We start from the raw sequence: 24797 nt of genomic DNA on the forward strand, positions 1-24797 counted from the left end.
AATATGCCTTCTTCTGCATACAAGAGCTCACAGAACCCTACTAGTGTCACTACAGGGCAGAGAGAGAATGCCACCCCTTCCACCCAGAGAGTATAGTAAATTTTGCTCCCTTGGTTTCATGGATGTCTTTGGCATTATTGAGATTAGGTGCTATGATTAAATAATATTTTAATCACCAAACATTTCTTTCTGCATACGCTGATCTCGTATTTATTGTCTCATCTCATCTCATTATCTCTAGCCGCTTTATCCTGTTCTACAGGGTCGCAGGCAAGCTGGAGCCTATCCCAGCTGACTACGGGCGAAAGGCGGGGTACACCCTGGACAAGTCGCCAGGTCATCACAGGGCTGACACATAGACACAGACAACCATTCACACTCACACCTACGGTCAATTTAGAGTCACCAGTTAACCTAACCTGCATGTCTTTGGACTGTGGGGGAAACCGGAGCACCCGGAGGAAACCCACGCGGACACGGGGAGAACATGCAAACTCCACACAGAAAGGCCCTCGCCGGCCCCGGGGCTCGAACCCAGGACCTTCTTGCTGTGAGGCGACAGCGCTAACCACTACACCACCGTGCCGCCCCCGTATTTATTGTATGTTGATAAAAAACTGAATACACAAGCTTACCAGAAAATAGCCTGTAAAATACCCTATTTGTATTTTTCACTTGGTGTTTTTTTCATATTTGGATGCATTAGTGTTTGATTTCTAAACTTTTCAACATTTTATTTATTTATTTATTTGTAGTAATGAATTTCTTATTTTAGTGTATGCTAAGAAAAAAATAAAATGCTGTTTCCTTGTTTTCCCCTCTTCATTTTGAAATGAAAAATGAATGAACGCAACAGACAAAGACTACATGATTAGCTTTTCTTTTGTATTGTATTTGTATAGCACTTTAATATAGATGATGTCAGAAATCATGTTTAATGAAATCCAGATGTAGATCTCGATTAATATAGATATAATGCGCAAACCAGAGGCCACAGTGGCAAGGAAAAACTCCACGAGAAGATATCTGAGGAAAAAGCACTGAGAGGAACCGGACTCAAAAGCGAACCCATCCTCTTCTGGGTGACATACAGATTCTCACAGTATACAGTCAAACAGTGAGAACACAAAATTATGAAATGTCTTTAATCACTTTGGGATTATGATTAAAATATACTTAACACTTTAATCTCGGAGGCCCCATAAGAAGGTCAAGATGTCATAGGTGTAATTAATGCTGTGGACACTCTGGTCATGTTCACACCACTTTTTGATATGCCAGTTTTGACCCTAACAATTTTTTTAGTGTAGTCTGTTAATATTGTTAGATATAATAGCTTATGACAGAAAACAAGTACTGTCAGGCAAAACAAGCCTCGTCCGGCAGCACTTATTTTATACCTATATGTTGATAATGGTAATATTTCTCAATCATCAGCTGTCAGGTTATAGTCTGATGAAAATCCATGACCTCGAGTTTGACATTTCAAAGTAATTTAAGGTCAAAGGTCATGGCGGCAACTGAAAGCCCATATGGGACTTCTTATATGTTGAGAATGGTAAACATCTGGCTGTCATGAACCATTTTAAAGTCATAGCCCTTTGAAAACCCATGACCTTCAGTTTGACCTTTCAAGGTCAAAGATCATAGTACCAAATGAAAGCCCATATGGCACTTCCTATAAGTTGATAATGGTAAATAAATATCTGTCTACCATCAACCGTTTTCAAGTTACAGCCCTCTGAAAATCCATGACCTTGAGTCTGACCTTTCAGGGTCACTCAAGGTCAAAGATCATGGTGCCAAATGAAAGGCCATATTGGAGTTCCTATATGCTCATAATAGTAAACATCTGTCTATCAGCAACCGTTTTTGAGTTATAATGGAAAATGTTATTTTGACCGAAAGGATGACCTTTCCAGTGACCTTGACCTTCACCTTGACCCAATTACCCCCAAAATTTAATCAGGTAATCTACAGACCATTGCCCAACTACCCTGAAAATTTGAAGTCAATCGGTGCAACCGTCTAGACGCTAGATTGTTAACAGACAGACACACAAACAAACAGACAGACAAATAAACAGACAAACAAGCAAACTGCACTGATTACAAGACCTCGCCCTGCTTACTCTGTCGCAGGTGAGGTAATAATAGAAAAAAAAACTATTTCTAAAAAAAATAATTCAACTTAGACGTATCTTAGCTGATAGTTTACCAGGGTGGTTTCTTCAATATAATGCTCACAGCACAAGGGAATTAATGTTAGTTTTCTTTTCCTGCATTTCATTTTTGCATTATGCATTATGATCACATTATGCTATCATACATTTATTTGCAGAAAGTAACATAATATTGTGCCTTGTGTGATTCTGTGGAATATAAAGTGGGAGGCTTTATACCAAATCTAGCTATCATATTATAATATATTGCAATATATTCAACTGCATATGGGTAGATCAGAGATTATTTGCGCAACTGTATATTGAGTGGGACTTTATGAGTTTTTGTATTTGTCAGATTGCTCGGCTGCTGTTTAACATCAGCACCTCTGAGAAACAGAAGTTTATGATCCTACATGGGACAGCTGATGGTAAGTGAGAAACTCAGTCTGCCTCCATCTCACTGGAAAGCTTACAGTCCATATACACTTCTTACGTGTTTTGAGCTTAAAGGCATTGCCGACTTCGCTGAAATACTGTGCTCTCTCAACTTTTTGTGCATTGATATTGTGTGTTATATCACTCCCATTCATCATGTGGAGCAATTTTTGTAAGAAAATTTGGCACTGAAACAGAATTAATAATTTAAGTTGGTTAACTTAAAATGAATATAATAGAGAGATTAAGTTGCCCAGGGCTGCACTGACGTAAAAGCCTGATGACCATTTTAACAGTAAGTTTTCTACAACCATTCTCAGCCATATAGACAACCTTTACCTTTTGCCACCCAGTGAAGAAGTCACCCTGATCAAACCTCGTATTAGCAATGTCAGCACCATAACAAGCACCATTGTCCCCATAAGTACACGATGATCTGGGAGATATATCTCAGATTTGATAAAGTTTTCACTCACACTGCATACAGCAACCAGCACCATGCTATAGATAGCAAAAAGGTGGGAGCATGACCCTTGCTCTGCTACTTACAAAGAACAGTTGAAGTGCAAGATGCTTGGGAAAGAGAGATACAAGGGCTACAAAGAGCATGGAAATTTATATTCTGGTTAATTAGGCACAGTTCAAAAGTAATCAAATGTATACAGTGTCTTGCAAAAGTATTCATCCCCCTTGGCGTTTGTCCTGTTTTGTTGCATTACAAGCTGGAATTAAAATGGATTTTTGGGGGGTTGGCACCATTTCATTTACACAACATGCCTACCACTTTAAAGTTGAAAATTGTTTTATTGTGGCACAAACAATAATTAAGATGAAAAAACAGAAATCTGGCGTGTGCATAAGTATTCACCTCCTTTCGTATGAAACCTCTAAATAAGAGCTGGTCCAACCAATTCACTTCATAAGTCACATAATTATTATAGCGGGTATCGGCAGGCCAGGCGTGCCGCAGCTCGGGCAGTTGCGGAGGCAAAAACTCAGAACTGGGAAGAGTTCAGTGAGGCCATGGAGGAGGACTATCGGTTGGCCTCGAAGAAATTCTGGCAAACCGTCCGGCGCCTCAGGAGGGGGAAGCAGTACTCTGTCTACACTGCTTACAGTGCGAGTGGGGAGCTGTTGACCTCGACTGGGGACATTGTCGGGCGGTGGAAGGAATACTTCAAGGATCTCCTCAATCCCACTGTCACGTCTTCCATTGAGGAAGCAGAGGTTGATGACTCAGAGGTGGACTCATCCATTACCCAAGCCGAAGTCACTGAGGTGGTTTTCAAGCTCCTCGGTGGCAAGGCACCGGGGGTGGATGAGATCCGCCCCGAGTATCTCAAGTCTCTGGATGTTGTGGGGCTGTCTTGGCTGACACACCTCTGCAGCATCGCGTGGCAGTCGGGAACAGTGCCTCTGGAGTGGCAGACTGGGGTGGTGGTCCCTCTTTTTAAGAAAGGGGACCGGAGAGTGTGCTCCAGTTATAGGGGAATCACACTTCTCAGCCTTCCCGGGAAGGTTTACTCCAGGGTACTGGAGAGGAGAATTCGGCCAGTAGTCGAACCTCAGAGCCAGGAGGAACAATGCAGTTTTCGTCCTGGTCGTGGAACACTGGACCAGCTCTGTACCCTTCATAGGGTGCTTGAGGGTTCATGGGAGTTTGCCCAACCAGTCCACATGTGCTTTGTGGATCTGGAGAAGGCATTCGACCGTGTCCCTCGTGGTATTCTGTGGGGGGTGCTTCGGGAGTATGGGGTTCGAGGCTCTTTGCTAAGGGCTGTCTGATCCCTGTATGAATGGAGCAGGAGTCTGGTTCGCATTGCTGGCAGTAAGTCAGACCTGTTCCCAGTGCATGTTGGACTCCGGCAGGGCTGCCCTTTGTCACCGGTTCTGTTCATAATTTTTATGGACAGAATTTCTAGGCGCAGCCAAGGGCCGGAAGGAATCCTGTTTGGGAACCACAGGATTTCATCTCTGCTTTTTGCGGATGATGTTGTCCTGTTGACTTCTTCAAACCAGGACCTTCAGCATGCACTGGGGTGAAGCTCTCGATTTACCGGTTGATCTACGTTCCGACTCTCACCTATGGTCATGAGCTTTGGGTAATGACCGAAAGAACAAGATCGCGGCTACAAGCGGCCGAAATGAGTTTCCTTCGCAGGGTGGCTGGGTGCTCCCTTAAAGATAGAGTGAGAAGCACAGTCACTCGGGAGGAGCTCGGAGTAGATCCGCTGCTCCTCCACATCAAGAGGAATCAGCTGAGGTGGCTCGGGCATCTCTTTCGGATGCCTCCTGGATGCCTTCCTCGGGAGGTGTTCCATGCATGTCCCTCTGGGAGGAGGCCCTGGGGAAGACCCAGGACACGCTGGAGGGACTATGTCTCTCGGCTGGCCTGGGAACGCCTTGGTGTTCTTCCCGAGGAGCTGGCCAAGGTGTCTGGGGAAAGGGAAATTTGGGCTTCCATGCTCAGACTGCTGCCTCCACGACCCGGCCCCAGATAAAGCGGATGAAGACGAGACAAGACGAGACGAGATCCACAATCAAAGTGTCACATGATCTGTCACATGATGTCTGTATAAATCAACCTGTTCTGGAAGGACCCTGACTCTGCAACACTACTAAGCAAGCAACATGAAAACCAAGGAGCCTCCAAACAGGTCAGGGACAAAGTTGTGGAGAAGTATAGCTCAGGGTTGGGTTACAAAAAATATCCCGAACTTTGAATATCCCAGGGAGCGCCATTAAATCCATTATAGCAAAATGGAAAGAATATGGCACCACTACAAACCTGACAAGAGAAGGCCACCCACCAAAACTCACAGACTGGGCAAGGAGGGCATTAATCAGAGATGCAAAAAAGACACCAAAGATAACACTGAAGGAGCTGCAAAGATCCACAGTGGAGATGGGAGTAGAACTGACTGAGATGGGAGTAGAACTGACTTAGATAATTTGAAATTATCTAGATGCAATATCAATTCTATAACAAAATTAAAATTTCAAAATGAGCTTAGAAATTGTAATTGGGAAGAGGTTTATCAAAGTAATGATCCCAGTGTGGCTTATAATAATTTCTTGTACAAATATGACAGTATATACAATTCATGTTTTCCCCTTATGAGAATTAGTAGGAAAAATGCTAAATTAATTAACAAACCTTGGATTACCAAAGGATTACTCAAATCTATAAAAAAAAATAAGTCTCTGCTGTATAAAAAGGTTTTGTGTGATCCAACAGAATTTAATAATTATTCATATAGAAAAAAAAAATTATATTTATATATATATATATATATATATATATATATATATATATATATATATATATATATGTTATTTACCAACTGGGAGGTCCGTATCGTGAAATACCATGACTGAGGTCTTGAAAGTACTGACCGAGGCCCTCTGGGCTGAGGTCAGTATTCAAGGCCGAGGTCACGGTATTTCACCATACGGACCGACCTTAGGCAGGTAAATCTCATCTCATCTCATTATCTTTAGCCGCTTTATCCTGTTCTACAGGGTCGCAGGCAAGCTGGAGCCTATCCCAGCTGACTACGGGCGAAAGGCGGGGTACACCCTGGACAAGTCGCCAGGTAGGCAGGTAAATAATATATTTATTTTTTTCTTTACCAAATTCTAACAGAAAACGAGAGCGCCCGAAAGGGAAACCCGAGCCTAGGCGAGCCGCCATTTTGAATCCTCATTCACGGCTGTAATGCAAATAGTTTTCTCCTCGGTATACAAGTGCACTTCCATGGCAGGAAAAAAAATTACATTTTGCAGCCTATGTAGTCCCCTATTTATACAAAATTGAGTCATTCAGGATTCAGCCATGTTTTTGCTTGGCGTTAGCAAGTTAGAGGTTTTTAGCTTTCTTCTGAAATGTTTTCTTTTATTTTGTCTTCCTCAGGGTAGTAAAACTCGCTTTCGCTGTGAACACTGTCGTTATCGCTATCCATGCTGTAAAATTAATGCTATTTTGAATCCTCATTCACGGCTGTAATACAAATTGCTTCTTCCTCGGTATACAAGTGCACTTCCATGGCAGGAAAAAAAAAAAACATTTTGCCGCCTATGTAGTCCCCTATTTATACAAATAGGAGTCATTCAGGATTCAGCCATGTTTTTGCTCAGCGTTAGGCCCCGGTCACACCGCCCGAACTTTGCTGGAGCATTCCTTGAACGGTAGGGAGGGGGGGCCGAATTTCGACAACGCTCGTCACCGCGCACAAAATGGGAAAAAAAATCGAAAACACGGGCGTTGGCTTAGCGGTGCACCGCTGAAGCCGGCGTTGCTTTAGCGTTGGTTTAGCGGTAGCGAGCGGTAGCGAGCGTTGGTATAGCGGCGTTCTGCGCATGCGGGCTTTGGCTCAGCGGGGGTATAAAGTTGGTTTAGCACCAATCATAGCAAGTCTCTCAGCATCCATGGTGATACAGTTTTACTGTAACTTTGAGCAAATTCGATATAGATGAGGTCTGAACTCAATGGCAGCTCGATTCCAAATGAGCTCCTGGTCCATTTCTCCCCATATTCACGGGCGCAGATAGAGGGGGGGATGGAGGGGGATTCGTCCCACCCAGATTTAAATTCACTTCGTTCGGTCCCCCCCACTTATAGGGAGGAAAAAACGTCTATGCTGTCTTTCTTTGCATAAGGCAAACCTCACGGAAAAATCAAAAGACTAATTACCATTCGGTTTATTGAGGTGCATGGCAGTGTATACATAGTTGCAACAACTCACATAAAACAAAACAAAGACTGATATTCGGTTGGTTGAGCTGCGCAGACTGCACAGGTTGCGAGCTCGAGCTTGGTTGCTATGGTAACCCACAACAAGCTTGACAGGCATATCGGGGTTGGGGTTGGTTTGCTGGCAGCTTTGTCCCCCCCATTTTTTTTGTCCCCCCCAGTTCAAAAAATGTATCTGTGCCCCTGCCCGTATTTATAGCCAAATTCTGGTCCCACTCCGACACCTCTATACCAACGCCAAACCAAAGTTCATCGCCGCCATGGATAACTGCTTCAACGCCCGACACCGTTCCAGCAACCCCGTGTCTGCTCGTAAAACGCTTACAACCGCTCCACCGAAGTTTGTGCAACGTTTAATCGCCGCCCGGGCAACGCTGGCGAAGCAGCGGTGGTCCAGCGTTCAAGATTTCTGCGTTGGCCTAGCGGACCCAAGCGTCCACGAACTTGCGTCTAGCAGTGCCAAACTTTGACTGGGTGTTGGTGGAGCGGGGGTGAACTTTGCCGGGGCGGAAAATTGCCCCCTCCTCACCGCTCGCAATATTTTGTGCAGCTCAAAACTTTCGGAGCGGTAGGAGGGCCCCTCGAGAAACATCAGCGGTGGCCGAGCATATACGGCGTTGCTTTAACGGGGGCCAACTTTTGTTAAACGGTGGTGAATGGTTACGAGCGGTGATGAATTTTTTTCACCGCTCCAGGAACGCTCCAGCAAAGTTCGGGCGGTGTGACCGGGGCCTTAGCAACAGTTACACGTTTTTAGCTTTCTCCTGAAATGTTTTCTTTTATTTCTTCTTCCTCAGGGTAGTAAAACTCACTTTCACTGTGAAGACTGTCGTTATCACTATCCATGATGTAAAATTAATGCTATTTTCCTGAGAAATGCTGGCAAAAATTTATAAGATTTTTGATAATCTTATAAATAAATCTTATTAAAAAAAAGATAAATGTTGACAAAAAATTCTACTATGTTTGTTGTTGTTGTGAACGAGCGAGTTGCCAGAGGTCCGTAACCGGGGTCCGTACCAGGATACGGACCCGCTCACCAGCCAATCAGAGTGCAGGATTTGATGAAAACCACACCGCAAATTTTTTTTTTAAAAATATTGAATTACCTACTGAAAATTGCAAAGCAAAATTATTATGATTCTAAACTCGAAGCAGCAAAATGAAATCTTAGAGTGACTTGGAATCTTTTGAATGAAATAATTAATCGATAAACTAATAATTCTAAATTGCCAAATACATTTATATGTAATGATAAAGAAATTTCTGATCCCCAACTTATTGCAAATAAGATTTGTAGCTATTTTACTAATATTAGTCCTAGTTTTGCTAAACAGTTACCGTCTTCTACCTGCATTCTACCTGCATCTTTTTTAAGTAACAAAGTGAGTGAGTCTGTTTTTGTAAATCCTTTTACCGAACAAGAAATTAAACAAATAGCTAAATGTTTTAAAAATGGAAAGACTGCTGGTTTTGATGGTGTCAATATGACCGATGTCAAAATGAATATACGGTAGATTCATTTGCAGGCCCTTTAAGCTATTTAATAATTCTTTCAATTGTAACTAGTATTGTACCAGATTATATTAAACTGGCAAGAATAATCCCTGTACATAAGAGTGAGTGCCACTCTAATTTTAATAACTATCAACCTATCTACCAGCCTTCTCAAAGTTTTTTGAGAAGGTTGTGTTTGAAAGATTTGTTAAATTTTTAAACAAGCATGATGTCTTTTATGAACATCAATATGGTTTCAAGCAAAACTATTCAACTACCCTAGCTATGATTCAGTTAGTGGATCAAATATCTTCTTCAATTAATAAAAAAGAAGTATGTGCTGGTGTATTTTTGGATTTCTCAAAAGCCTTTGATACTGTGAATCATTCCATCCTCTTAACCAAGGATGGAATGATTAATGAACATTATGGTATAAGAGGCACTATACTTCAATGGGTGTGGAATTACTTAAATGATCGGAAACAATGTTGAATTTAAAAATGTTTCATCTAAACAAGAAATCATTAAATGTGGGATTCTGCAAGGGAGTATACTAGGTCCTTTGCTGTTTGTCCTATATGTTAATGATATATCTAATTGTTCTAAATTATTGAAATTTATTTTATTTGCTGATGACACAAATATTTTCTATTCATGCAAGCATATTGAACATATAGCTGATATACTTAATCAAGAGCTTAATAAAGTGTCACACTGGCTTACTGCTAATAAACTGTCAATTAATATAAAAAGAAAACAAAATATGTTATATTCAGAGCTAGACAAAAAAGATTTGACAATTTGAATTTCATGATTAGGATTAATAATAAGTTAATATCTAGCTGCCAAAGTATAAAATTTTTAGGTGTGATAATTGATCAAAATTTAAGTTGGAAAGAGCATATTAACATAGTATCCAGTAAAATATCTAGAACTATAGGAATAATTTCAAAATCCAAATTCTATTTGTCACAGTCATCATTGTTTAAACGTTATTATTCTTTAGTCTACTCTTATTTGTATTATGGCAATATAGTATGGGGATCTACTTATAAAATAAATCTTAATAGACTGATTGTTTTGCAAAAGCATGTCATACAAATTCTCACTAAATCCTTATATGAAGCACATACTGGTCCTTTATTTTATAGATATAATTTGCTAAATTTGAATAACATTCACTCTTTACAAGTAGGACTAGTCATCTACTCTGTTCATTTTAATACTATTCCAGAAACATTTAAAAGTATTTTTTTGTAAAAATTTTCAAGTTCATCAATATGCTACTAGATACTCAAGCGATTACAGAGTTAAGCTTTGCAGAACTAATATCTACAAATTTACTATTGCTGCTAATGGGCCTAAATCATGGAATTCCTTCCCGAAGGAACTTAAATCTGAGTCAACCATCATTAAATTTAAAAATAACTTCAAGCAATATTTACTCGGTTTAGCAAAACCTTAGGAAGTTTGTATTTAAAGTGTTAAATGTTATTGAAATTGTTGTTTTACTGTTTACAGTTTCATTAACAATTGTTACTCAGTTAATTGAGGATTATTTATTTTTGGCATCTTTCCTTATATTTTTTCTATTGTTGCAACTAATCTTATGTCTTGAATATAATTTGAGACAGTACAAAAGTATAACCCTGTAGCTTCTTTTTGAATACTGTCTCACCATTAGAGATGCATTACATTTGAATTACATTTAATTTTAATTAAAATTACAGATTCATTGATTAATATTAGAAATTATAGATATATGTAAAATATATATGTATGTGTATATGTATGTGTGTACAGTGGTGCTTGAAAGTTTGTGAACCCTTTAGAATTTTCTATATTTCTGCATAAATATGACCTAAAACATCATCAGATTTTCACACAAGTCCTAAAAGTAGATAAAGAGAACCCAGTTAAACAAATGAGACAACAATATTATACTTGGTCATTTATTTATTGAGGAAAGTGATCCAATATTACATATCTGTGAGTGGCAAAAGTATGTGAACCTCTAGGATTAGCAGTTAATTTGAAGGTGAAATTAGAGTCAGGTGTTTTCAATCAATGGGATGACAATCAGGTGTGAGTGGGCACCCTGTTTTATTTAAAAAAAACAAGGATATATTAAAGTCTGACCTTCACAACACATGTTTGTGGAAGTGTATCATGGCATGAACAAAGGAGATTTCTGAGGACCTCAGAAAAAGCGTTGTTGATGCTCATCAGGCTGGAAAAGGTTACAAAACCGTCTCTAAAGAGTTTGGACTCCACCAATCCACAGTCAGACAGATTGTGTACAAGTAGAGGAAATTCAAGACCGTTGTTACCCTCCCCAGGAGTGGTCAACCAACAGAGATCACTCCAAGAGCAAGGCGTGTAATAGTCGGCGAAGTCACAAAGGACCCCAGAGTAACTTCTAAGCAACTGAAGGCCTCTCTCACATCAGCTAATGTTACTGTTCATGAGTCCACCATCAGGAAAACACAGAACAACAATGGTGTGCATGGTAGGGCTGCAAGGAGAAAGCCAATGCTCTCCAAAAAGAACATTGCTGTTTGTCTGCAGTTTGCTAAAGATCACATGGACAAGCCAGAAGGCTATTGGAAAAATGTTCTGTGGACGGATGAGACCAAAATAGAACTTTTTGGTTTAAATGAGAAGCGTTATGTTTGGAGAAAGGAAAACACTGCAATCCAGCATAAGAACCTTATCCCATCTGTGAAACATGGTGGTGATACTATCATGGTTTGGGCCTGTTTTGATGCATCTGGGCCAGGACAGCTTGCCATCATTGATGGAACAATGAATTCTGAATTATACCAGTGAATTTTAAAGGAAAATGTCAGGACATCTGTCCATGAACTGAATCTCAAGAGAAGGTGGGTCATGCAACAAGACAACGACCCTAAGCACACAAGTTGTTCTACCAAAGAATGGTTAAAGAAGAATAAAGTTAATGTTTTGGAATGGCCAAGTCAAAGTCCTGACCTTAATCCAATGGAAATGTTGTGGAAGGACCTGAAGTGAGCAGTTCATGTGAGGAAACCCACCAACATCCCAGAATTGAAGCTCTTCTGTATGGAGGAATGGGCTAAAATTCCTCCAAGCCAGTGTGCAGGACTGATCAACAATTACCGGAAATGTTTAGTTGCAGTTATTGCTGCACAAGGGGGTCACACCAGCTACTGAAAGCAAAGGTTCACATATTTTTGCCACTTACAGATATGTAATATTGGATCATTTTCCTCAATAAATAAATGGCCAAGTATAATATTTTCGTCTCATTTGTTTAACTGGGTTCTCTTTATCTACTTTTAAGGACTTGTGTGAAAATCTGATTATGTTTTAGGTCATATTTATGCAGAAATATAGAAAATTCTAAAGGGTTCACAAACTTTCAAGCACCACTGTATATGTATGTATATGTGCACACGCACGTGTGTGTGTGTGTGCGTATATATATAATCAGAATTACTTTATTAATCCCTGGAGGGAAATTCAAATTTGTTACCAAGCTCCTGAATCAAAGAAGAAGTAAACATGTCTAAAAATAGAAGATAAAATCGTCTGAAAAAAGAATAAATAAAAATAAAATAAATTTAAATAAGTTCAATAACTTAAGTAAAAGCAAAATGAAGTGATTTTATATACAATGATTCCTATACAGTATACATATATTGCACCTGAGTTAAGGATACAGTATACATGGTAAGAAAGTGTACCACAATTATACAGTGGCATTGTACAGCTTGACTGCAACAGGTAGGAATGATTTCCTGTGTCTCTCAGTTGTGCAGCGTGGAAGAATCAGCTGTTTACTGAATGTGCTCCTGTGGCTGATCAGCTCCTCATGTAGAGGGTGGGAAGGACAGTCTAAGATTGTTTTTATTTTGGACAGTGTCCTCTTCTCCAACACCACTGTACAGAGAGTCCAGTTCCACGCCTACAACATGGCCGGCATTCTTGATGATCTTATTGAGTCTGTTAGTGTCCTTCACCTTCAAGCTGCTGCCCCAGCAGACGACAACGTACAGGATGGCACTGGCCACCACAGACTCATAGAACATCCGCAGCATCATTCGGCAGATGTTGAAGGACCTCAGCCATCTCAGAAAATAGAGACGGCTCTGGCCCTTTTTGTATACAGTGTCCATGTTTTTGGACCAGTCCAGTTTATTATCCAAGTACATGCCCGGGTACTTATATTCCTCCACCACGTCCACACTGACCTCTTGGATGTTAACAGGGTTCACCGGAGCCCTGGTTCTCTTCAGATCGACCACCAGTTCTTTCGTCTTCGTCCAGTTGAGCTGTAGGTGGCTCTTCCTGCTCCACATGACAAAGTTGTCCACCACTGTCCTGTACTTGCTCTCATCACCACCGGTAAAATGTCCAAACACACACACACACACACACACACACACATATACAGTGGCATGGTGGTGTAGTGGTTAGCGTTGTCGCCTCACAGCAAGAAGGTCTGGGGTTGAGCCCCATGGCCGGCGAGGGCCTTTCTGTGCAGAGTTTGCATGTTCTCCCCATGTCCGTGTAGGTTTCCTCCAGGTGTTCTGGTTTCCCCCACAGTCCAAAGACATGCAGGTTAGGTTAACTGGTGACTCTAAATTGACCATAGGTGTGAATGGTTGTCTATGTGTTAGCCCTGTGATGACCTGGCGACTTGTCCAGGGTGTACCCCGCCTTTCGCCCGTAGTCAGCTGGGATAGGCTCCAGCTTGCCTGTGACCCTGTAGAACAGGATAAAGCGGCTAGAGATAATGAGATGAGATGAGATGTTTGTATGTGTGTGTGTGTAAATATATATATGGATAATGTGTATTTGTTTGTATTTTGTGGCAGATTCCCCAAACACATAGAAGATTCTCTTGTCAAATGAGACTAAAATTTTATCTTTTTGGCCATCATAGGAAATGCCATGTGTGGCACAAACCCAACACCCTGAGAACACCATTCCTATAATGAAGCATGGTGGTGGTGGCATCATGCTGTGGGGATGTTTTTCATCTGCAGGGACAGGAAAGCTGGTCAGGACTGAAGGAAAGCTGGATGGCACAAAATACAGGGCAGTTCTAGAGGAAAACCTGCTTGAGTCAGCCAGAGGTTTGAGACTGGGAAGAAGGTTCACATTCCAGCAGGACAATGACCCTAAACATACTGCTAAAGTTACACTGCAGTGATTTAATAGGAAATATTGAAATGTCTTGGAATGGCATAGTCAAAGCCCAGACCTTAATCCAATTGAGAATCTGTGGCATAACTTGAAGATTGCTGTACATCAACGCAACCCATCTAACTTGAAGGAGTTGGAGCAGTTTTGCCTTGAGGAATGGGCAAAAATCCCAGTGGCTAGATGTGCTAAGCTAATAGAGACATACCCCGAGACTTGCAGCTGTAATTGCAGCAAAAGGTGGCTCTACAAAGTATTGACTTTGGGGTGTGTGAATACCTATGCACATTCCATATTTTTGTTTTTTCATCTTAATTATTGTTTGTGTCATAATAAAACAACAATTTTCACCTTTAAAGTTTCAGGCATGTTGTGTAAATCAAATGGTGTTAACTACCCACAAAATCCATTTTAATTCCATCTTGTAATGCAACAAAACAGGACAAGCACAAAGGGGAATGAATACTTTTGCAAGACACTGTATACCAACAGTTACTGGCATTGTTGAATATCTTGTTCTCAACAAGTTGCCTTACAGAGAAATGATGCATTAGATAGTAAGGATGAGGAAGGTAGTGTATTATAGACCCGTTCAGTTTGTACATGATAATGTAGCACGTATGCGCGCACATTTTGGCAACGGAAGTATGGCAGAGATCAACAGCTTGTCAAGCTAAGCAAGGGGATTAACAACAAAAGATTGCGAATGTTACCTCAACAAGTTGACTTTGACAAATGGTGACTGACTTCCAGATCCGTGTGCTGTTAATGAGTGGGGTGAAGACGTTAGCAAGTGACCGAATATACATGAGGCTTGGGTTATAATCAACAAATGAGAAAACTATGTCCTCACAGTGAATTGCACCTGTATGGCAGGGTAAGTAGCCTATTATTTGGTGTTGTGGGCTTGGAGCTAACATAGTTCAAAGCTCTATGATATAGTTGTTATGCAAACATGAATTATGCTTCCGTGTTACTGTAGTTTCAAATTTAACTTGGGCTATTACCCTCCTTACCATATCAAAAATCGTATGCCTTGCCCCTGTAACTTAGATAGATAGATAGATAGATAGATAGATAGATAGATAGATAGATAGATAGATAGATAGATAGATAGATAGATAGATAGATAACCTTACCTGATATAAATTGGAAGCTGCATACATGAGCATTTTTGATTGTGTCCTCATTCCAGTCAACGTGTTTAATCGCTTGCAGCCACAGACGCTGCCGGTTGCTCTGAAAAGTTCATGATCCTGTCGGAATCCTGTAAAATTTGAGTCCGCCTGTGGAATATCGATTCTGACAACCGTATATGCAACAAGCAGACATTTTGATGCTGGAAACCGTTTTTATTCAATTTTAAATGCTTGCTACCTCATCTGTGTCAGTCAGGATGACTGGGGAACAACACCACTTCCATTGCCTAAGTGTGCACGCAATTTCTGATGACATCGGCTGTGAAGGAATCTATCCCTGTCAATGTTGGATTACACATTCAAGAAAGCGAAATGAACATGCCTTATGCTTTTAGCACTATTCCACACAATGCCACATACACTGAACTCATGAGTGATATAATAAGAATAAATAGGTAGCTCATGGCACACATGCAAAATGGACTGCACTGAAGACCCAATGGGTTGTGAATTTGTCTTACTTGTACCTTAGTTTGTGGATAAAACCAATCTTATTACAGAGTGTCTACAAGATAAGATTCTCGGTCAGTGTCACCATGGTGTCAGAGTTACGTCCAGTAAATATGGAAGAATGCATTATTGAAGAGGGCTCACAATAATGAAGTGTCATTTGTGCACCGTTTTGCTCATGATCTCATAAAATGGTGGCAGCACACTCTACTATGCAGAAGGAAAATCAACATTTGAGCAAACATAGAAATGGGTGGAGTTTGGTCTTCACCACTGAAGGACATTTTCAACAAGCACAGACATAGTATGTTACATTTGAGGAAAGCACAGCTAATAAAACTGTTATTTGAAAGGGACATAATAATGTTTAGTATGGTTGCACAGAAAGAGAGACTACTCAGAAGGTTCAGCAGTACATCAAGATAGCTGCAAGTCTCCTTAAGATAGGGCAAATGTTGAATACTATTACCGGTTTGTCGAGCATGTCTTGGAGAAAAAGGCTCACGAATGCCCGGACCATGGATGGTGCATTGATCAGACCATACAACCACACCAATTATTCAAAATGCCTGCTCATGGATGAAAACGTAATTTACCACTTAACACCTGTCTGAATTGGGCGGCACGGTGGTGTAGTGGTTAGCACTGTCACCTCACAGCAAGAAGGTCCTGGGTTCAAGCCCAGTGGCTGACAAGGGTCTTTCTATGTGGAGTTTGCGTGTTCTCCCTGTGTCTGTGTGGGTTTCCTCCGGTGCTCCAGTTAACCTTACAGTCCAAAGACATGCAGATTAGGCTAATTGGTAGCTCTAAATTGACCGTGAATGGTCGTTTGTCTCTATGTGTTAGCCCTGCGATGACCTGGCGACTTGTCCAGGGTGTACCCCGCCTCTCGCCCATAGTCAGCTGGGATAGGTTCCAGCTTGCCCATGACCCTGCACAGGATAAGCGGCTACAGATAATGGATGGATGGATGGACCTGTCTGAATTGTTTTATGGCTAAGGCAATAAAAGGAAGAGAATCTCTTTTTTTGACAGTGATTATGTTCAAACCTGTTGATACAGTAACGTTAGCCTTCTCCTTTTTCTTCTTCTTCCTGAAAAAATGTGTCTGATGCATGAGGTGTGAATGGACAGATGAATCCCTGTTGGAGAGCCTCTTGGAAATTCTCATCCATGGCCTTAGTCTCTTCATAGTAGAGTTTCAATTCCATGGAGTGAAGTGGTGTACACTGTCAGAAATAGGGGTACAGTAGGAGTCCATTTCTGTCCCCCAAGGTAGAATCTACACTAATGTACCCCCTAGGGCACATTATTGGTCCTTTGGGTAACTTGGTTTTTAGGGACACAAAAGTAAATACAATATATGTCCCCAAGCAGTATATAAAGGGTACAAATAAGTAACTTTGTAGGTACTGCCTCAATGGCAAGCTGTTGTACCCCCAAAGGTACAATAATGTACTTTATTTTCTGAGAGTGTACTCTATGAGTTTGATGTGGAGAAATAGTTCTACTTTTACTAAACACCTCATTGAGGCACTCTTGCCTCAGAGCAAGAAGATTCTAGGCTCAAACCTCATGGTTGACTGTGGGTTATCAGTGTGGATTTTGTATGTTCTTCCCAGGGCTTCCTCTGGGTGCTCCGGTTTCCTCCCACAGTCCAAAGACATGAGGATTTGGTCAACTGGCTACTCTAAATTGCCCATAGGTGTGAAAGTGAGTGTGAATGGTTGTTCATCTTTGTGTTAGTCTTGCAATAGATTGGCGACCTACCCAAGGTGTACCCCACCTTTTGCCCAAAGTCAGCTGGGATTGGCTCCAGCTTCCCCTGCGACCCTGATGGACAAGCAGTATAGATGATGGATGGATGGATGGATTCTGTGCTGTTCACAGATATTGAGGAATGAGAAATGGTCTATGGAATGCTCAAACAGTTTTGTCTGCAACTACTACCAAATTAAGGAGGTCTGTGAAATGGGTCATGATATCTTCTCCATTGGGTTGGCTATGTAGTTCTTCTTTCTCTCAACAGGGTAGCTAATTTGACTGAGATTGATGAAGCAAACCAAGGTAATGTTGTCATCTTGACATGGAAGTTCTCGTTGTACATGTTCCCAGAGGCCCGATCAGAAATGGGTCCAGAGAATCCTGCTCATTCCTACTACATGGGGCTATCAGTGATAATCAGAAAGGCAGGAAAGGCAATAGCTGAGTCTGGACCTTTTTTTAAAGGCATAATAATTTCTCCCATCTATCCTTTTCTTCAGGTGAATGGTCAAACACTTGTTTAAACACAAATATAAAGACAGAGAGGTGCTCAGAAGATACTTGCTGATTTGATGGCTTTCCTGATTAAAAGGGACATCACCATTGCCAATTTGGGCACTTTTAGAACAAAGACATTGATCTGATAGCTAAAGAATGGTATTTGACTAGAAATCCTTGATGATAGCTTGATAGTGCTTATAACTATTATAAGCACCATTACGAGTGCCTTGTAATGGTCTGGTAGAGCTAATAGACTTCTACAGGAGAAAAATATTGAGACAAATGAATTGAGACAAACCAGCTCTTGCAAGCACCTCTGGTGAAATGTTGGATCTGGATGTGACATGATACCAATTGCAATTTATGCCATTCAGGCACTTCATAAAATTATAAGCATCATTTACAATAGTTACAGCTGATCCAGTTAAAAAAAAAAAGATATGAAATAAGCAGAAAATAACAGAACAAAAATTAATTTGGTGGTTCTCTTGGCAGCATTTTCTTTAAGGATGTTATTACACCAGGTGATTATTTATACTTCTCCGTCTCTCTCTTTCAGCTTCTGTTCACTTCCAACACACAGCAGAGCTGGTGAAGCTGTTATCTATGCATAATGTGAACTATACATTACAGGTCAGTATGGCAGCCCTTTGAATAGGGTCCAGTAATATGTTCTTGAGTACTTTTTTGCCATGCAAACTATTCTGTAATTGTATACACACTTCCACTCTCTTTCTGAATTGCTATAGATTTTTCCGGATGAGGGTCATGACATCAGCAGCAAACACTACATGATGAGTTCTGTCATCACCTTCTTCAGAGAGTGCTTCCATGAAAACAATGCTGTCACCATGGAAACCGGGGAAGAAGACTAGCATCTGTGGCTTAAGTGATCTCAGCTGGACTCGGATGGGATTTAAGGACAAGATGGCTGCCCTAACAAGCATCCTTGACATGGGTGACTTTATTCTAATCCCACTGGTTCCTCTCCTATCTGCCAGAAACACAGAAGGCTTTCATATCTGGTGTAGTAGTGGAGCAGCAACACTGAGTCACATACTGGCCAGATTTACAATGACTGTCTGAGATTTTGGAAGATCAGTTGTAATGCATCAGTAGAGACTACACTGGTATGACTGACTGAGTTTACAATACCTATGAAGCTTACAAATCAACCAAATACGCTTTTAATGAAGCTCTCCTTTCACTTCATGAAAGCTAAACATACCACAGTAAAGTGAGACCAGTGATAGATTTTTTTTTTTAATCCTGTATACAAGAATAAAGGATTTTTGGATAAAACATACTTGAATCCCCATACAGAAAAAGGGTGAAGGAAAAGAAAATATTAGGCATTTTTTCCCATTTTTTTTCTGTTAAGCATTATGCACAAAATAAGAGGCTTGGAGACTTTGGATAAAATCTCTTCAGCTGTGGATTTCAGATTATCTTGTTTTTTAAATTATTTTATTTTAATAAATTGGAGATTGATTTCTGAAGTGTCAAGATGCAAGTTTGTATAAACTCAATATTACAACTTATTTGGAATTGAGTCTATATCCTGCGGTACCTCAACTCTACAGACATGGTCACAATTATCCTTAATGAACATTAAAGTTAGACGGCCTTTCGATTCCATAAAATCAGTGAAATTTAGTTCCCTCTGAAATTTGGTCATTGTGATATATGTTTATGTCTGTAATATCTCTCAAAATATTAGGCCATTCTGTGGCTGGGAATTTATTTAATTTGAGGGGATTCCCAAGCAAATAATGTGCATGAAATCACTCGTTTCGCACAGTCAAGCAGACAGAGGAAGTCTGGTGTGCACATGCACAGGTTTACCTTTTTCTTCTTCTTTTGGGTTTTACAGCAGCTGGCATCCACAGTATCACATTACTGCCATTTACAGGTTTACCTTGACTGTGCACTGACAGTTACATCATTCTGTCCCTAATCGAACAGCTGATCAGACCGAGGTGCTCGCTGACCGCTGATATTTATTAGTTTGGTCCTGCATTTCCTTTCCTTCGCAACATAATGTCTTTTCTTCTTGCTTTCCATTACTGTAGTCGGTCTTTCGCGTTTCATTCGCATGCTCACATCCTCCATTTTTCTCTCCTGTTTCAAATTTTTATCCCACAATGCCTTGCACGAACGGGGAAAGTCCACCACATGATGAATGACGTAGTATCCTGAATTGGGTCATGGTGAAGCAAGAAAAAATAGCAGAGAATTTAGGGCCACGTGGCCCAAAATTCATTAATTGTTGTATTTAAAAAAAAAAACTAATAAAATTGGAAGTCTGTGATTTGAATTCAGTAGCTTTCGGCCCACTAAACAAAAATAACTGGGTGTCAGGGAAAATTATTTTTATGACCTAAACTTGAAAAATCTGAAAGGCAGTCTACCTTTAAGGATAATATTAACTGTTTTAATGCAGTAAGTGTTTGTTTCTATGCCTCATTTTGTGTAAATGGTAGTGTGTATACATTCAAGTAGCACATTGAAGACTTTATAGATCACACGTCAACCAAATGTCAACTATAAGTCATGCTGTAATAAAAACGAACTGTAGAATAGTACATCTCTACTAGTACATTTCTGAAACTCATGCAATAACATGTATGTGGAGGAGGGCGGATAGCACTTTTCTCCAAGTGTGTAAAGCTGCCCTGTGATTCAGCATGAGCAGCAGTTTGAATGCGATGTTGCTGGCTGATTGTATATGTCTCAGAGAAAGCATGTAGTAGCCCTCACCCTCCCCAGTTGGGAACTGTAGTATGATAGGAGAGAGCTGACTGGTGGGCAGGAATTGGCCAAGACTAAATTCGGGAGAAAATGGGGTAAAATCCACAAACATAAAACAAGTATTAAAAATCACAATATTGACATATTATGAAATCAAGTGATTAAATATATAATCCATTGCTTTCCTGGGTGGCACGGTGGTGTAGTGGTTAGCGCTGTCGCCTCACAGCAAGAAGGTCCGGGTTCGAGCCCCGTGGCCGGCGAGGGCCTTTCTGTGTGGAGTTTGCATGTTCTCCCCGTGTCCGCGTGGGTTTCCTCCGGGTGCTCCGGTTTCCCCCACAGTCCAAAGACATGCAGGTTGGGTTGACTGGTGACTCTAAATTGACCGTGAGTGTGAATGGTTGTCTGTGTCTATGTGTCAGCCCTGTGATGACCTGGCGACTTGTCCAGGGTGTACCCTGCCTTTCGCCCGTAGTCATCTGGGATAGGCTCCAGCTTGCCTGCGACCCTGTAGAAGGATAAAGTGGCTACAGGTAATGAGATGAGATTGTTTTCCTATTGTACTTGTAGTATACAGTATATGTGTGATTACCACAAAAGTTTGATGTTTACATGTACTGGGAAGTGCACTTGTATGCACTGATATATACCTTAAATATAGTCATTCTATAATTTGGTGTACATTTCACATCAACATAAAGGTGCAAAAACATTGTTCTTTCTCAATAGAACAATTAGAGGTTCAAGCTAATATATGGTATTTCTTCACTGTACCATATCCCATTACATTAATGACATTTAGCAGATGCTGTTATCCAGAGCAACATACCCAGAGCAGCCTGGTGTTAAATGCCTTGCTCAAGGGCACTTCAGCCATTCCTGCTGGTCCAGGGAATAGAACCACTGACCTTTTACTCCTAGCACTATGTCTCTTACCATTAGGCCATGGCTTCTCACAGCATTAGCCTATGGCATCCCCTAGTTCCAAAGCCTAAATATTAACTTTTTTATTTTTTTGAGGTAAAGGATATTTTCACGACTGTTTGTCAGCTACGTTACAGATGAACTCATCATTACAGTCTGTCATTACAGTCATTTGATTAAATCCTGCACTTCAAGCACTTCAAGTAAAACACGATTTTAAGGGCTCTATTCTGTCTATCCATACATTGATGCTTTAAAAATAATTGTAAGAATTGATTTTTTAAACAGATATACGTGATATATTCAGCAGTGTCATTAAGCATGGGAATATTTTATGATAAAACTGCCATACAGGTCATGTTGATAGTTTTAAGAGATGTCATACATCCAACCTGTGTAGCTGTACAGTATACTTTTAACTTAAGGATACCAGAAGCACCATTTTAGTGATTTTAAACATGAAAATATGAGGTGTACCATAGTTAACAGTCACTACATTTACATGCATAAAACTATTCCATTTTTTGCCATTGTTTTGAAAAAGACATGCAGTGTCTTGCGAAAGTATTCATCCCCCTTGGTGTTTGTCCTGTTTTGTCGCATTACAAGCTGGAATTAAAATGGATTTTTGGAGGATTAGCACCATTTGATTTAGACAACATGCCTACCACTTTAAAGGTGAGAATTGTTGTTTTATTGTGACATAAACAATAATTAAGATGAAAAAACAGAAATCTGGAGTGTGCATAGGTATTCACCCCCTTTCGTATGAAACCCCTAAATAAGAGTTGGTCCAACCAATTCACTTCATAAGTCACATATGCACTCAAAGTGTCACATGATCTGTCACATGATGTCTGTATAAATCAACCTGTTCTGGAAGGACCCTGACTCTGCAACACTACTCAGCAAACAACATAAAAACCAAGAAGCACTCCAAACAGGTCAGAGACAAAGCTGTGGAGAAGTATAGCTCAGGGTTGGGTGATAAAATTTATCCCAACCTTTGAATATCCCAGGGAGCATCATTAAATCCATTATAGCAAAATGGAAAGAATATGGCACCACTACAAACCTGACAAGAGAAGGCCACCCACTAAAACTCACAGACCAGGCAAGGAGGGCATTAATCAGAGATGCAACAAAGACACCAAAGATAACACTGAAAGAGCTGCAGAGATCCACAGCAGAGATTGGAGTATCTGTCCATAGGACCTCTTTAAGCTGTACACTCCACAGAGTGGGGCTTTATGGAAGAGTGGCTAGAAAAGTCATTGTTTGTGAAAACACGTTTGGAGTTTGCCCAACAGCATGTGGCAGACTCCCCAAACACATGGAAGAAGATTGTCTGGTCAAATGAGACAAAAATTGATCTTTTTTGGCCATCATGGGAAATGCCATGTGTGGCACAAACCCAACACCCTGAGAACACCATCCCAACAATGAAGTATCTTCATCTCATAGCTGAATGCAAGACCTTCCCAGGAAGTAGGATATCTAGCTCACAAACTAGAATCAGGGCACCACTCCAACAAAGTTATTCCTACTAAGCTGTTTACATGGTTAATGAAAATGAATATTCCACTAATATTCCCGTTTCCATGTAGCCATGCATATTGTCTAGTTAGTTTGTGTACAACACAGAGCTGACCATAAACAGGTAAGAGGCTGCACGTCGCAAACTGCTGTATAAACTCTAACTGAGACGCATATAACAAATGTGCTGTAGGCAAGTTCAAAGAATGTGCCTAACGCGGCACAGTGGTGTAGTGGTTAGCATGGTTACCTCACAGCAAGAAGGTTCTGGGTTCAAACCCAGCGGCTGGCAAGGGCCTTTCTGTGTGGAGTTTGCATGTTCTCCCCGTGTCTGCGTGGGTTTCCTCTGGGTGCTCCGATTTCCCCCACAATCCAAAAGACATGCGGTTAGGTTAATATGGGACAGCCTTGGGCTGAGGTGCCCTTGAGTGAGGCACCTAACTCCCAACTGCTCCCTGGGTACTGTTAGCATGGCTGCCCACTGCTCTGGGTATGTGTGTGTGCTTGTTGGACACTGCTTCAGATGGGTTAAATGCAGAGAGGAAATTTCACAAGTGTGTGATGAATAAAGTTGTGCTTTCTTTTTTTTCTTTTCTAAAACCTGAATAATATCAATATATCCTACTTGACTTGATCACAAAATGCTAAATTCAGAATATCCAAATTGAATGTGCTGTTGACATGACCCGTATCAAATTCCAAATATTGTCATATTTGGAATAATAGTGGAATATTATTCTGAATGTACCGTAAACATACTGAATGAAAGTCACACAGTTTATGCCATGTCTCTGCTTCACCAAATATTGGAGATCATCTTGCAGGATCAGCATCTTGAAAAACCCTGTATCTCTGCTGTTCCTCAGCTGTCACATTGATTTAAAACAATTGATTTAAAAAAAAATGTATTGATGAGGTCGAAAGGGAAAGTATGTCCATAAGAATAATGTGCGTTGTGACATGTAGACTGATAATGATGTGATAATGATTGATGATGTGGACTACTGGGTAACTTAGTTGACAGGTAGCATAGTTGACAATTTCCCTAATTTGACCCATCATTTCAATGAGAGACCTTACCTGGCTGGCCACGTGTCATTTTCTTGAAGAGTTTTACATCAAATTTGAACATATACTTGAATTTAAATAATTGAAATTTGTAAACCATAATAACATACGCAACATAGTTGAGGGTCAATTAATATCCTCAGTGACAATGTGCTATTATAGATTAACTGTTGAATAAAATGAGAGGACACTCTCAACTGTGTGTTCAACATGTCTGCCCCAGAGGGAAATGGCATCATGTGATGCTGGTGACATGCTATTGAGACGAACCATTTTTGAGTTATAAGAGGGAGTTCTGTTGGTAACATAGTTGAGAGAACTTTTGCAGACATGAATAAATTAAGATATTTAAATAGTGCAAATGAGAAAATCAATTAAAAATATTATTTTTAATTAGAATTTAGATTTTTGAAATAAATAAAAAATAGTGCTTGTTGATTTTAATAGCTTTTATTAATTATTTTTAAATGAACCCTGTGTCTGAAATCACTCACTCGTTCTCTACTCACTATATAGGGAATTACTATATAGAGGACTATATAGTGAGCTCATTGGTAAAATGAAGAAA

The 24797-nt window shown here is 40.4% G+C and overlaps 1 protein-coding gene across 1 annotated transcript in view; it reads left to right on the plus strand.

Moving 5' to 3' along the window:
- The window catches only part of LOC132891323 (inactive dipeptidyl peptidase 10-like), a 188316-nt gene extending 169351 nt beyond the window's left edge, over window positions 1-18965 (plus strand). Inside the window, exons 24-26 of the mRNA XM_060928823.1 lie at window positions 2520-2592; window positions 18510-18583; window positions 18700-18965. Of these exons, the coding sequence (XP_060784806.1) occupies window positions 2520-2592; window positions 18510-18583; window positions 18700-18825 (273 nt within the window). The 3' untranslated portion in view covers window positions 18826-18965. The remainder of the gene's footprint in view (window positions 1-2519; window positions 2593-18509; window positions 18584-18699) is intronic.
- The last annotated feature ends 5832 nt before the right edge of the window (window positions 18966-24797 follow it).

This window comes from Neoarius graeffei, chromosome 9 (genome assembly GCF_027579695.1).
Source record: "Neoarius graeffei isolate fNeoGra1 chromosome 9, fNeoGra1.pri, whole genome shotgun sequence".
In the NCBI taxonomy this organism is placed as follows: Eukaryota; Metazoa; Chordata; class Actinopteri; order Siluriformes; family Ariidae; genus Neoarius; species Neoarius graeffei.